The sequence below is a fragment of the Rhodamnia argentea genome, chromosome 11 (assembly GCF_020921035.1).
Source record: "Rhodamnia argentea isolate NSW1041297 chromosome 11, ASM2092103v1, whole genome shotgun sequence".
In the NCBI taxonomy this organism is placed as follows: Eukaryota; Viridiplantae; Streptophyta; class Magnoliopsida; order Myrtales; family Myrtaceae; genus Rhodamnia; species Rhodamnia argentea.
The window spans coordinates 21,365,456-21,380,644 of NC_063160.1; the positions used below are offsets into that span (position 1 = coordinate 21,365,456).

General features: G+C 43.1%; 2 protein-coding genes across 2 annotated transcripts; both read left to right on the top strand.

Annotated features, from left to right (window-relative positions):
* Nucleotides 1-491: 491 nt before the first annotated feature.
* Nucleotides 492-3,155, top strand: LOC125312785 (probable amidase At4g34880). Its single transcript, XM_048272231.1, has 5 exons — nt 492-1,112; nt 1,443-1,657; nt 1,744-1,986; nt 2,087-2,282; nt 2,601-3,155. The coding sequence occupies exons 1-5, from the start codon at nt 561-563 to the stop codon at nt 2,994-2,996; spliced, it is 1,602 nt and encodes a 533-aa protein (XP_048128188.1). The 5' UTR covers nt 492-560; the 3' UTR covers nt 2,997-3,155.
* Nucleotides 3,156-12,395: 9,240 nt separating this feature from the next.
* On the top strand, nt 12,396-15,076 carry LOC125312788 (probable amidase At4g34880). The gene is made up of 5 exons (XM_048272233.1): nt 12,396-13,036; nt 13,367-13,581; nt 13,668-13,910; nt 14,011-14,206; nt 14,525-15,076. Exons 1-5 carry the CDS (start codon nt 12,485-12,487, stop codon nt 14,879-14,881), a joined length of 1,563 nt encoding a protein of 520 aa, XP_048128190.1. The 5' UTR covers nt 12,396-12,484; the 3' UTR covers nt 14,882-15,076.
* Nucleotides 15,077-15,189: the final 113 nt, after the last annotated feature.

The window sequence follows — 15,189 nt, forward strand, 5'->3', positions numbered from 1 at the left end:
AAACATATAACCTTTCACAATTCAATTTACCAAATACAATGCATTTCATAAAATAATTCACAAATCAATGCATACAATCTTTGGCTATTCTTTTCACAAGGCATTCACAAATGATCATTTCAAACAATGCTTTCTAATGTCATTTTTTTCTTGTTGGGATGTCATTTCAATTGACCAAAAATAGTAAAATCACATTCCAATATGCAAGAAATATGCTCTTTCATAACTCACTGTATCAAAAGATTAAAAACTCTACTACTTTCAAGAAATGAGTTTGCAAATTTATAATAGAGATAAGCACTACTCACTTGAGAATACCAAAGCCAAATAAGAGATCTACACAAGCCGACGAACTCGAAATTCTATCAATTAAATGGAAAAAAAAAGAGTTTACTGATTATATCCTCCCCTTTTTTTTTTTGGGGGGGGGGGCAATGATTATATCCCCTTTAAATCGAGATGTACTCGCCCCTCCTCCCTTTCCTGTTCTCCTAGGCTGCCGTGAGTTCTGCTCTCAGTTCCTTTACGACTTTACCCAAACCTCGAAGACCGGTTAAACAATGGCTACCGAACCTCCATTTGCCTCTTATCCATCACGGGTGCTTCTTGTTCTCTTTGCCGTTGCATTGATCATGCTCCGAATCGACGCTCTAGCTCCACCAGCCTTCTCTATCGAAGAAGCAAGCGCACACGATCTCCAGCTCGCTTTCAGGCAAAACAAACTCACCTCAAGGCAGCTGACTGAGTTCTACCTCGACCGGATTGGGAGACTCAACCCGCTCCTCAGAGGGGTCATCGAGGTGAACCCAGATGCGCGGCACCAAGCCGATAGAGCCGACCGAGAACGCAAGGCGAAGCCACATGGCTTGCTCTCCGCCTTGCACGGGATCCCTATACTGCTCAAGGATAACATAGCCACCAAAGACAAGATGAACACCACAGCGGGCTCCTTCGCACTTCTCGGCTCGGTTGTGCCTCGGGATGCCGGCGTGGTGGCTCGGCTGAGGAGGGCCGGAGCCGTGTTGCTGGGGAAGGCGAGCTTGAGCGAGTGGGCTTACTATCGCTCTTCTCGTGGGCCCAGTGGATGGTGTGCCAGGAGCGGCCAGGGAAAGGTCAGCCAACCAAGCTTACAGATCCACTTTTCTATCCTTGTCTGTCTCTGCAAGGTTTAGCAATTCAAATGCTTTTGTGCGAGGCTATTAATTTAATCAAACCTCCATACTTAGAGTTGCATTTTGTGAAAATTATTCGTTAAGTGTGCTAATCATTACAAGAATCTGTTGGATATTTTAAAATCATGCGCCAGTGAGTGCGCCATGGTAGCTGCTTATGAAGCACTCGAGCTGTTTCTCCTAGAAGAGGCAGATTCGACATGATAATATGACGGAAACCTCCTTTGAATCTATTTGTCTGATGACTAAAGTTAATGCATATGAACACAGAATCCATACAACCTATCAGCGGATCCTTGCGGATCAAGTAGCGGGTCGGCCATCTCCGTGGCAGCGAATATGGGGGCAGTGTCGCTGGGAACGGAGACGGACGGCTCAATCTTGTGTCCCTCCAGTTTTAACTCAGTGGTGGGCATCAAACCCACCCTTGGCTTGACGAGCCGAGGTGGGGTTGTCCCCATCACTCCCAGACAGGACACTGTCGGGTAAGCCGGGGCGAATCACACCGACACTCTTTATACTCGCGGAAGTTACTCCGAACGTATTAACCACCATATGTGGGATCTCTCAGGCCAATGTGCAGGACTGTTGCAGATGCCGTCCATGTCCTCGATGTCATCGTAGGATTCGATCCTTATGATGCCAAAGCCACTAGAGAAGCGTCGAAGTACATCCCGAGAGGGGGCTACAAGCGATTTCTCAAAGCAGACGGGCTCAAAGGCAAGAGACTCGGAATCGTTAGGAACCCTTTCTTCGACAACTACTCAGGAACTCCGGTCCTCAAAGCATTTGATAGCCATTTCAACACCCTGAGGTAGTTAATGGTGATATCAGGACCCATTAGTTCCTCAAGTTTGGAATGAACCAATACGACATATAATATATGCAAATGTTTTCATTTCTTTCATGGACAGGAAACAAGGTGCAGTATTGGTGGACCACTTGGAATTAGCCAACGTCAATGAAATATACTCTGACGCGAGCGGCGAAGGTGTAGCGATGTCGGCCGAGTTCAAGCTAGCCCTGAATAAGTACCTGCGAGATTTGGTCGTCTCGCCAGTTCGATCCCTTGCCGATGTAATTGCCTTCAACAACAAGCACAAGCATGCGGTGAGTTGGTATTATCACATATCAATTTATACATCATCTTTAATCGACTCAAAATTAAGTAGAATCGCATAATGTTAGGGGAACATATAGCAGAATCAAGCAAGAGGGCAGTGCCCTTACCAGGGATGCGCTGGATAATTTCTCGTTTTTACGCCATCTGCAACTTGCAGCATGGCTATCATGGAACACTGGATAGAATATTTTCAAATACTCCATGCCAACGTTGTGATGCGCATCTTAACAGTCGTCCCATCGTGATTCGTCGACCCTTACCCTGTTTATCTCTAATTTTATTCACCAAAATGGCCGTTCTTGCAGGAAAAGATCGATGAGTACGGCCAGGACTTGTTCCTCGCGGCGCAAGCCACGAGTGGGATCAATGAGACTGTGAAATCAGCAAGGCGAAACATGGACAGATTGACCCGAGATGGGTTTGAGAAGCTGATGAGGCAGAACAAGTTGGATGCACTGGTGACTCCGGGTTCTGCAGTGAGCACCGTTCTTGCGATCGGAGGCTTCCCCGGAATAAGCGTGCCCGCTGGATACGACAAGGATGGAGTGCCCTTTGGAATTTGCTTCGGAGGCTTGAGAGGCTCTGAGCCTACGCTCATCGAAATCGCTTACGGGTTCGAGCAAGCCACCAAGATCAGGAGGCCGCCATCGCTCATGCAGTGTGACCGCCATTTGGATGTCGGTCCGAGCTCTTGCGTGTGAGATGCTTTCTCTGTTATTGGATTAGGATCCAAGTGACGAAGCAACGAAGGAATAAGCAGCCACATTCCAAGATTAAGAAGTGAGACTGTCAAACAATAACGATTTAGAACGTGTTTGTTCACTCAGATGCAACTACCAATGGAGCAATGACTTCCCCACGGTTTATCGAAGTCTTCATCACAACTTTCTCTGCCAAACAAAAAAGTGAAGCACGTCAATTGAGAATTGAGAAATTAAATTCAAGGTTTCCTAGAAAGTCCTCCATTGCATGGCGGTGAATACAATCCTAAATTTTTCAGTTTTGCCAATTCAATTATAAACTTTTTGATAACTTACCGATTTAGTATCAAATCTTTCAATCGTGTCAATTTAGTTGGCGCTGCTAGATCATTACGTTAGTGATTTTAGGTTAAAGTTAGCCGGAAGGACTAAATTGACAAATTATTAAAAGCTTTAAGATTAAATTGACAAATCGTCACAAGGTTTGTGACTAAATTGATGCAATTGAAAGGTTTAAGACTAAATGGGGAAGTTGTCAAAAGATTTTGAACAAAATTAGTAAAATTGAAAAGTTTATGACTGAACTGGGTAGTGTATAATATGTTCAAAAATTTTTTGGACGATTTTCCTTCCATGTCACGGCTGATGACATCGAGAATGTGCTGACTTGGTTTGCTAAACTCAACCATTCCAAGTCAAAAATTGCGCCCCTCCACTTCTATTTCCACAACAATCTCGTGCATGTCAATTAGGTTATGATCACCGAGAAGTCCTCGACTCTTTTCGGCATAATGATGATGATGAATGATTAGCGGACAAAAGGACCCGAGCCGACAACCACGGTCGTCAGCAGGAATCGAGTTGCTAGGCTTGCTCATGAAAATGAATCTTGTTTCCAATGAAAGCATCCTCGGCGTCAGGAGTCTTGACATGACTTACGAATCCTGTAGGGAGAAACCTACAACCGACGGGACCGTTGTTTTCCCTAAGGTAACATCATACCCAAAAAACCAAATGATAAAGAGCAAATAGATTATGGCATCGTATTCTGTGACAACATGCAACTCCACGAGGAGAAGAGACACTGAAGGAACAATTTGTTAACAAGGAGTAGCTACTTATTCAATCGACAAAGCAACAAGAACCTTAAGCTCCGTCTCTTTCTTCTCTTTCAAATGCGTATCTAATACCAAGAATCTTTCAAATTTGCCACTGCGGTTGCCCGACCTTTTCAGCCTTTTCTTAGGTAATAATCCCTAGACATAACCGTAATTAGCCGATTAACTTGAAGCAAAATAACACAGTCCGTCGCGACACTCTGAGCTTCTATGAGAAACCGAACTCACAATCATCTATTTTTGAATTGAAGCGTAGAAAGGTGATTAAACAATTATTATGAAGATTTACTAATAAAAAAAAAGAAGACTTCCACACCTACCAACCCCTACGCTATGAATAAAGAATTTTTGCAACACTGCAGCCCGGTTAGGGTGAGAGCGAATAGTTGACAAGAGCCGACAAATTCGGTAGTGTTTAATATGGTTTGAGAAACTTCACGACAAACCAAGTGCAAATATCCAACTATTTGGTCGAATAATGTGAATCGCGATACCTTGTTTTTTCCAATTTAAATCACGAATGTTGACGCGAGAGAGCAGAGGTTATTGGACAATGTCTACATTAATTTGCATCGCATTGATTACGAGATCATTTTTATATTTGCGAAAATCAGGATATTGTCAATTGTTGTACAATGCATGAAAACTTAGCACAATCGCATTTATAAAAAAATTATAGCGAAAATTCCAAAACAAGGCCCCAAGTGCCCTCATTTTCTCAAATAAGGGCTTGAAGTGAACCTTATTTTAAATAAGAATCCGAAGTGCCCTGATTGTGTCAAAGAAGGGCCTGAAGTGCATATTATTTCAATTAAGAGCATAAAGTGACTATATTAGTCTAAAAAAAGGGCATGAGTCATTTTAGCTGGGGACATTTTGGTCATTTACAATTTTATTTTATTTTTTCCTTTTTCTGGTTTTCAAGGAATTTTGAAAAAAAAATAAAAAAAAAGGGGAAAAGAAGAACACAGGCGGGAGGTTTTTGACCTCTATCAGGCCCTCACCGCTGGTCGGCGGGGTCGCCGGCCCCCGCCGAGGAGCCGGTGACCTTGGTCGCCACATGCAGGAGGTCAAAACCTCCCGTTTGTGTTCTTGTTTTTTTTTTTGTTTTAATTTTTTGCTTTTTTTTTGTTTCAATTTAATTTAATAAAAAATTAGATTAAATTTATATTTTTACAAAAATACCCTCGATCGGTCAGAAAATTTGGCCAGGTGGCCGAGCGGGCCATTATTTAAAACAACTATAATCACTTCAAGTCATTCTTTGAGACAATGAGGGCACTTCGGGCTTTTATTTGAAATAAAATCTACTTCAAACTCTTATTTGAGAAAATGAGAATACTTTTTTCGCATCCTGGTCCGGTAGAAATACGGTAGGACGGCTTACTACGAGCATAATGTTGTAATAGTGGCCGGTGATGGATGCCCCCATTGGATCGGTCGCATGCCTCTACGGAGTCACGTAGCACGGGCGAGACCCCGTGCGCAACAATCCATCTTTCTCTCTATGTTCAAGCTCTATCCAGTTCCATTTCAAATCCGCGAAATGTAGCCCTCTCGATTTGCTTTTCTTCGCTGCCGCTCAAATCTAGCCCTTCTTCACTGGCTCACGCACTGCTCCAACCGCCACTCTATCAACCCGACAAATACTCACTAATCTTCTCTCGAAGGTTTTTTTTTGGTTTTCCTCATACGTAATGTGACGCCCGAAAATTTGACAAGTGGCCAATAGTGAAATCTAGTCTATGGAATGACTAAGAATTTTAGTTTGATGCTCAAGATCGGATATTAAGGAATTAGAAATCGGAAATTGGAAATTTTCGGGATTGTTATTCGAATCGGATTAAATTCTGATTAAATGAGTAATTGCGTCCTAAAATTAGAAAATTTCACATTAAGCCTCGTTTGGGCTAAATTGACTCGAGTTCAAATTAAATAACCCTCTGTCGGGTTTCCGAACGCTCGAATTACCTAGGATGTGAAATGACCAAAATGCCCCCGGCCAATTTTGGAAATTACCGTTTTGCCCCTAGGACCCACCTTATCACTTTAGGCCTTGGTCAAATTTCCAGATTTTTCTTTACCTCTCTCTCTCTCTCTCTCCCTCTTCCACGTCCATTCCCTTGCCGCCTCTTCTTTTCCTCTTTTCTTCTTCTTTTTCTTTCTTCTTCAGCACTCACTTCGTGTGACCACAACCACCACCATCGCCTCTAGCCTTTAGCTACCCTCCCCTCCGCCATGCCAGATCATCACCACCACCGCCGTCGTCACTGTGGCAGCTCGGAACAGCCGCGAGACAACATTACGGCCGGAGTCCCCTGTTTTCGCGTCTGCTACTGCTCTGTTCGGATCTCTGCTGTTGCAACGGTTCCCGACCCCCCGCACCGCCTCAGCCACCGCCTCAGCTCTCCATTGATCTCCAACTACCATCCTCGACCACCAACAGCCACCGCAAATTCACCAGAGAGCTCTAAAAAGCCGGCAAACCCTCGCCTACCCTGTTTCCCCTGTTTTGGCGCCGGTTCAGTTCTACTTTGGAACAACGCCTACCGCTGCCTTCCTCCGCCACCAGTGACCATCACCCAACCCTCGACGTCCCCTTAGACCTATACCATCAACCCCACGACGTTCCACCACAGCCAGAGACCTGAGCAGCCCCGACCAAACTTCCCCTGCATCTGTTCCTGTACCGCTCCCCTATTTCCGCCCACTGCAGCCCCTGTCCGTGACTGTTGACTACTGTTCCGGCCCTCAAAAGCCACCACCAACCCCCATAACCTTCCTCCGACCATCTCGTACCTCCACCGCCAACCCTGAAGCCGTTCGTTGCCTGTAGCCCACCGTAGGAGCCACAACAGCCCCGGCCAGCCACTGTTTCCCCTGTTTTTGGGCCGGGGCAGGTTCTTTTTGGGCCTAATTAGGCCTGTTTTGTGGGCCGGCGAGTTGGGCCAAGGTCCAACCTGTTTTGGGCCATGTAATTGGGCCTAATCTCAAGTCAGGCCCGTTGGGCCGGAAATTTGAGCCCATTATCCGAGATTTTAGACCCGCCTTCCAACCGCGTACGACGTTCGTGCCGAAGGCTTTCAAGGACCGCCGTCGCACTTACCTCGTCTATTCGATTGTGAGTTGACCTCTAATCCTTGGTTAGGTCATTAATTTTGTTCGGATTAATTTATTTAGATTATTAGGTGTTTAGGTAGCTCGATTAGGGCCGATTTAGGGTAGAAACTTAGTTTAAGTTCAATGACCCTAATTAGTTAAGTTAGTCTAATTAGTTAGGAATCTACGGCTAATTGGATGAGATTGATTGATTGAATGACCGTTATTGATTGATCGGGAGTGAGCGATGTATTAGAGACGAGCGTACGATCGATTGACTAATTGAATTGGCTAAGATTAAATTGGCTCTTGAATTGAGCTTAAATGTGCATAATTCGATCAAATATTTATGATTGAATTGATTGATCTACTTAAATTGATTGCCTATGTCGATTGTTTGATTGAACACTATGATTAGCCATTGACGGATTGGATGTTCGGTTTGAGGGAAAATTACCCCGTGATGCATGCAGAGTTCAATAAATGATTTCGTGCATTTGTATGACCACATTTGGCATCAATTTCACGTATTGGTATGAAAACAACCTTGAGCCAAGTCATGAGCATATCGTGTGAACATATGGCTAAAAATGGAATAATGAATTGATGGATTGCCAAGTGTGCTTGAATGGTCATATAATGGATCTTCCCCGACAATATCGTGCTGTGTCGATCGGAATTCCACGACTTGTTGGATGCACGCCTTTCCGTGTTGTCGGATTGAGCGGATGCTGGTCGCAGCTTGTGACGGACTGAAGCCCTTACGGGGATTCCTGGTAGTTCCGCACCGTGTCAATCAGAATCACACGGACTATTAGATGCCGTCACCAGAAGTAAGGGACGATATCTGGTCCTACCGGAAGAGCACCATCTATCTAGTGTGTTATGCACCAACTGTCTAGTGTGCAAGGCCAAAGGGTCCTTAATAATTAAACCGCATGCAATTGTGACTTGTTCATGGACAAGTATATGTGCATCTTGACTATGAAATCTGGTATGGGACGGATAGAGTAGAATGCCAAAGGTACATATTCATACATGTTCGAGTTATCATTGCATTTTGTGTGATATCCTAGTGGATAAGTCGCATGTGGTTGATATATCGGCATTGAGACACGTGGTTTATTGATAAGACGTTCTGGACGAGTTGATATGATGCCCGATCCGTGAGCTGATTGATATGATTGTCACGTCATGTTTTGCATTATATTAGATGTGGCTTCTGTCGGGTAAGCTTGTATGTGACTAAAAAATTTACACCATGATACTGCGACTATTTAGTAGGGGTCCTGAGTGAATCAACGACCTAGCCGGACTTAGGCGCCGACTCACCGAGATTTATATCTCACCTCGTCGTGGTTACCATTTTCGGGTTCTAACTAACGAAGCTAGTAGTTCTTTGAGAAGCTAATAAGGACGAGGGTGACGTAACCTTGTTTGGAGTAAATACAAAGTTGACCCTACCCTGCCCCAAAGTATGAGGCCAATTAGGGTGTCATTTCGGTTGATTTACAACGTGATTGTAAAGAAGATCATGTTTTTGAATTAATGCATTTTTCCTACTTGTCTATCCCTATCTTATATTATTGTCCGGGAGTATTATACGTTTCCGCAAGCGTAGTTAATCTTATGGGTTGGTAGCGTGCCCGGGACGCTATCCTTTAACCCGAGAGATGAGATGGCGGGGATGTCGCATGCTCGAGGATCGGGGCGTGACACATAACCTCCCTGGTGTAAGTTTTGCAGTTGACGCCAATAGCGTCCATTGGACTTTCCAAATATTTCTCAACTGTTACAGCAAATTCGATTGTGTTAATGACCATTATGCTACATACAAGTGGCTAACTGTTTCTGCTGGATATGACGACAATGGAATGCCATTTGGGATTTGCTTTGGGGGAATGAAGGGATCCGAAGCAAAGTTGATTGAGATAGCCTATTCTTTTGAATAAGCCACGAGGATGCGTAAACCTCCTCTTTCATTTTCTACTGAGTTTTACTATCGGTATTATCAGATACGCGATGGAACCGTGTGGATACATGAGTTTCCCACTTCATCTCATCTTGTTGTGGTTTAGTTCCATTATTTCCGATGCCAAAATTGTGAGACTAGGTAAGATGTCTCTAACCATTGTTGAGATATGGGGTTCGTATACCTACTATCTGGTCCGACCGTTCCGGAGAGCTTGTCTGTAACATCTGTTTTTTGAGGATATTTGATAAATGACTACTGCAATGTAAATGAGGTCTTGTTAGTTCATTTTCTAATCATACTTTTTTCTAGTCAGGACACAGGTTTTAGTTAGCCCCATGGTTGACATATTAGCTACATATGATCTACAGCTTTGACAGTGTAAAACAAGGCCCCTTCTACGAATATCCTTGGAAGTGTTTCCAAATTGCTTATTCATATTACAGTGAAAATGAAATACTTTTTGACGATTTTAGCAGTTCCATGTTATATGTGCTTCTCACATGCCGCAATCTGTATTTCACTCCTGCTTAGCCATCATGATGTGCCTGATTATCTTATCTTCCTTATTTTCGCTTTCTCATTGAAAGTGCACACGTGTTTCGCATTTTGTTGTGTTTCTTACCTCCATTATTAGGCCATTTTTGCATCTTGACGGGCACACAGAAGCAGGTCCATTGCGGTAACGCCAACTTGGAAAGGTACCGACACAAGTTGATAAGGTTGATGCTGATATAACCAATTCTTTCTTGGTGTGATTATTAGCTTTGCCTTTCCCTGGATGAGGAATTACAGACCCTCTCCTCATTCTGATGAGTGGTTCTCGGTTTTTCTCTTTTACGCTTAAGTTTGTTCACCGTCCAACTAAGTGCTGGATTCATCTGATTGATATCAGCAAAAAAATCCGACCACAAAAGAGAAAAATCCAGTTCCTCACCAACACTGACTTCAAATCATGCTGAAGCAAATCAAAAACGACCTCATTCAACACTAGCTCACTCCTCTTCATCTCCTATAAATGAATAGAGATGCGTCTCCTATTTATAGAGAGAAGGGGGGAAGTCCTTGATTCTCGTGATCGCTCCCAATTGGACAAATTAAGATGGTATGTCAACAATCGAAATTTCGATCAATATTTACTTACGTATAAACAAATACTAAGCCCATTTTTCAATGCGGTTCGTACGGATAAATGCTGATGTGATTTAGCTCGTCCAATAGTCTAATATCTTCACTCAAGTTTGATTGTTCTACTATGAATACTTTCTTTAGTGCATGTGAAAAGCTGCAATGAAAACTGAATTTTCATGGCTCTCGGGGACCGATTGATGCTATTTGTGCACGCGGTCCAATGGTTTTCTCGAGTGTTCGTCTTGTTCCCTTAGTGGAGAGGAGGTGATGATGGTCCATTGAAAATAAAAGAGAAATATGCCTTTCCCGTTATGTGGTAAAGAGAGCATCCCCTTTGCTCTTTACCTATAAAAATCTTTGGTCGCACTCATTTACCTTGAAGAGGATGAATCATGTGTGTGTGGTATCATTCACATGGAACGACTTCGTAATTTCCCCCCAAAGGACGTAGTCTCGAACATAACCAACATGTTATATATTTGACAAAAAAATGATTTGGTAACAAGTTGAGAACTCTAAAAGAAGTACATATTTCAACTCAGCTAGATCCCAGCAACTATTATCATACATATACATTTATCTCAACTCATACAAAATAAGTCTAACAAAAGTTTGTTGCTAATAGCGCCCTCGTTCTACTTGCCCCCAAGCTGAAGAATCTTAAAAAGATTTAAGATGAATGGTATGAGTAATCACAGCTAGTGAGTAGTACAAATCTCTTCTAAACAAATTGAGAGGAAAATTGCCAAAAAGTTACAAACTTATTGCAATTGTGCCAATTCAGCTTTGAACTTTTTTTTTGGCCAATTGAGTCCTAAACTCTTATAATTATGCCAATTCAGTCCATTTGGCTGAGCGGCACTAATGTGAATAAATTTTAATAATATTTTAATATTTTTTAAATTTTAATGATTAGTTTCAATTTTTTAAATAATTTTTTAAATAATTTTTTTTGTATTTTTTAATTATTTTTTTTATTAGGGCCGACAGGAGGCCTCTGGCCATCGGCTGAGGGCCGATCCTAACAAAAAAGAAAGTAAAAGAAAAAAAGACAAAAAAAAGTATTAAAAAAATTCAAAAATTTAAAAAATATTATTAAAAATTGCATTCCTCATTGCCGGCCTGCCAAATGGAATGAATTGGCACAATTGTAAAAGGTTTACAACTCAATTGACAAAAAAAAGTTTGGGACTGAATTGACATAATTGCAATAGGTTTAAGATTTCTTTGATAATTTTCCCGCAATTTGAGCATCCATGGCAATAACTCTTTTAGATCAAATCCAGATTATGATTTACGTACAAAATAAAAAATGAGTCATTCAACAAAGCTATGTATTAGATCAATCAACAATATGAAACATCAATGGTCAATTCTGTTGATCAACCTAGTGCTTAATATTCAACTATAGTCATGTTTAATGAGGTCTCTACTTATACCAGTTGGCTCGACCTAAAAGATATCCTAAAAGTAATATCATACTCAACCCCTCAGCATGTCTTAAACATAATGTCAAATGTCAATGAGCATGAAATCATTAGCTCATCCTCCAAAGACCACAAATCAAATTCAGAATACATCTTATAAAAAGATTTTATAAACTGAAACATATTACCTTTCACAACTTAATTTACCAAATACAATGCGTTTCATAAAATAATTCACAAATCAATGCATAGAATCTTTGGCGATTCTTTTCAAAAGCATTCACAAATAATCATTTCAAACAATGCTCTCTAATGTCATTTGTTTTTTTAGTCGGAATGTCATTTCAATTGACCAAAAATAGTAAAACCCCATTCCAATATGCAAGAAATATGCTCTTTCATAATTCAGTGTATCAAAAGATTCAAAACTCTATCACTTTCAATAAATGAGTTTGCAAATTTATAGTATAGATAAGCACTGCTCACTTGAGAATACCAAAGCCAAATAAGAGACCTAAACAAGCCGACGAACTCGAAATTCTATCAATTAAATGAAAAAAAAAACAGTCTACTGATTATTCTTTTCTCCCCCTCCCCTTTTTTTTTTTTGGGGTCAATGATTATATCCTCTTTAAATCGAGATGTACTCGCCCCTCCTCCCTCTATTGTTCTCCTAGGCTGCCTTGAGTTCTGCTCTCAGTTCCTTTACAACTTACCCAAACCTCGAAGACCGGTTAAACAATGGCTACCGAACCTCCATTTGCCTCTTATCCATCACGGGTGCTTCTTGTTCTCTTTGCCGTTGCGTTGCTCGTGCTCCGAATCGACGCTCTAGCTCCACCAGCCTTCTCTATCGAAGAAGCGAGCGTACACGATCTCCAGCTCGCTTTCAGGGAAAACGAACTCACCTCAAGGCAGCTGACTGAGTTCTACCTTGACCGGATTCGGAGACTCAACCCGCTTCTCAGAGGGGTCATCGAGGTGAACCCGGATGCGCTGCGCCAAGCTGATAGAGCCGACCGAGAACGCAAGGCGAAGCCACATGGCTTGCTCTCTGCCTTGCACGGGATCCCTATACTGCTCAAGGATAACATAGCCACCAAAGACAAGATGAACACCACAGCAGGCTCCTTCGCGCTTCTCGGCTCAGTCGTGCCTCGGGATGCCGGCGTGGTGGCTCGGCTGAGGAGGGCCGGAGCCGTGTTGCTGGGGAAGGCGAGCTTGAGCGAGTGGGCTCACTCTCGCTTTTCTCGTGGGCCCAGTGGATGGTGCGCCAGGAGCGGCCAGGGAAAGGTCAGCCAACCAAGTTTACCGATCCACTTTTCTATCCTTGTCTGTCTCTGCAAGGTTTAGCAATTCAATTGCTTTTGTGCGAGGCTATTAATTTAATCAAACCTCCGTACTTAGAGTTGCATTTTATGAAAATTATTCGTTAAGTGTGCTAATCATTACAAGAATCTGTTGGACATTTTAAAATCATGCGCCAGTGAGTGCGCCATGGTAGCTGCTTATGAAGCACTCGAGCTGTTTCTCCTAGAAGAGGCAGATTCGACATGATAATATGACGGGAACCTCCTTTGAATCTATTTGTCTGATGACTAAAGTTAATGCATATGAACACAGAATCCATACAACCTATCAGCGGATCCTTGCGGATCAAGTAGCGGGTCGGCCATCTCCGTGGCAGCGAATATGGGGGCAGTGTCGCTGGGAACGGAGACGGACGGCTCAATCTTGTGTCCCTCTAGTTTTAACTCAGTGGGGGGCATCAAACCCACGCTTGGCTTGACGAGCCGAGGTGGGGTTGTCCCCTTCACTCCCAGACAGGACACTGTCGGGTAAGCCGGGGCGAATCACACAGACACTCTTTATACTCGCGGAAGTTACTCCGAACGTATTGACCACCATATGTGGGATCTCTCAGGCCAATGTGCAGGACTATTGCAGATGCCGTCCATGTCCTCGATGTCATCGTAGGATTCGATCCTTATGATGCTAAAGCCACTAGAGAAGCGTCGAAGTACATCCCGAGAGGGGGCTACAAGCGATTTCTCAAAGCAGACGGGCTCAAAGGCAAGAGACTCGGAATCGTTAGGAACCCTTTCTTCGACATCTACTCAGGAACTCCGGTCCTCAAAGCATTTAATAGCCATTTCAACACCCTGAGGTAGTTAATAGTGATATCAGGACCCATTAGTTCCTCAAGTTTGGAATGAACCAATACGACATATAATATATGCAAATGTTTTCATTTCTTTCATGGACAGGAAACAAGGTGCAGTATTGGTGGACCACTTGGAATTAGCCAACGTCAATGAAATATACTCTGAAGCGAGCGGGGAACGTGCAGCGGCGTCAGCCGAGTTCAAGCTAGCCCTGAATACTTACCTGCGAGATTTGGTCGTCTCGCCAGTTCGATCCCTTGCCGATGTAATTGCCTTCAACAACAAGCACAAGCATGCGGTGAGTTGGTATAATCACATATCAATTTATACATCACCTTTAATCGACTCAAAATTACGTAGAATCGCATAATGTTAGGGGAACATATAGCAGAATCAAGCAAGAGGGCAGTGCCCTTACCAGGGATGCGCTGGATAATTTCTCGTTTTTACGCCATCTGCAACTTGCAGCATGGCTATCATGGAACACTGGATAGAATATTTTCAAATACTCCATGCCAACGTTGTGATGCGAATCTGAACAGTCGTCCCATAGTGATTCGTCGACCCTTACCCTGTTTATCTCTAATTTTATTCACCAAAATGGCCGTTCTTGCAGGAAAAGATCGATGAGTACGGCCAGGACTTGTTCCTCGCTGCGCAAGCCACGAGTGGGATCAATAAGACTGTGAAATCAGCGAGGCGAAACATGGACAGATTGACCCGAGATGGGTTTGAGAAGCTGATGAGGCAGAACAAGTTGGATGCACTGGTGACTCCGGGTTTTGCAGTGAGCACCGTTCTTGCGATCGGAGGCTTCCCGGGAATTAGCGTGCCCGCCGGATACGACAAGGATGGAGTGCCCTTTGGAATTTGCTTCGGAGGCTTGAGAGGCTCTGAGCCTACGCTCATCGAAATCGCTTACGGGTTCGAGCAAGCCACCAAGATCAGGAGGCGACCATCGCTCATGCAGTGACCGCTATTCGGATCTCGGTCCGAGCTCTTGCGTGTGAGATGTTTTCTCTGTTATTGGATTAGGATCCAAGTGATGAAGCAACGAAGGAATAAGCAGCCACATTCCAAGATTAAGAAGTGAGACTGTCAAACAATAACGATTTAGAATGTGTTTGTTCGCTCAGATGCAACTACCAATGAAGCAATGACTTCCCCACAGTTTAGCGAAGCCTTCATCACAACTTTCTCTGCCAAAACAAAAAGTGAAGCACGTCAATTGAGAATTGAGAAATTAAATTCAAGGTTTCCTAGAAAGTCCTCTATTGCATG

Excerpts from the sequence above, each read along its gene's own strand:
- LOC125312785 (XM_048272231.1), top strand. The coding sequence starts at position 561 with ATGGCTACCGAACCTCCATTTGCCTCTTATCCATCACGGGTGCTTCTT. Across the intron at positions 1,658-1,743 it reads CCCAGACAGGACACTGTCGG|GCCAATGTGCAGGACTGTTG; the intron begins GTAAGCCGGGGC and ends GGGATCTCTCAG. Across the intron at positions 1,987-2,086 it reads AGCCATTTCAACACCCTGAG|GAAACAAGGTGCAGTATTGG; the intron begins GTAGTTAATGGT and ends TTTCATGGACAG.
- LOC125312788 (XM_048272233.1), top strand. The coding sequence starts at position 12,485 with ATGGCTACCGAACCTCCATTTGCCTCTTATCCATCACGGGTGCTTCTT. Across the intron at positions 13,037-13,366 it reads CCAGGAGCGGCCAGGGAAAG|AATCCATACAACCTATCAGC; the intron begins GTCAGCCAACCA and ends ATATGAACACAG. Across the intron at positions 13,582-13,667 it reads CCCAGACAGGACACTGTCGG|GCCAATGTGCAGGACTATTG; the intron begins GTAAGCCGGGGC and ends GGGATCTCTCAG.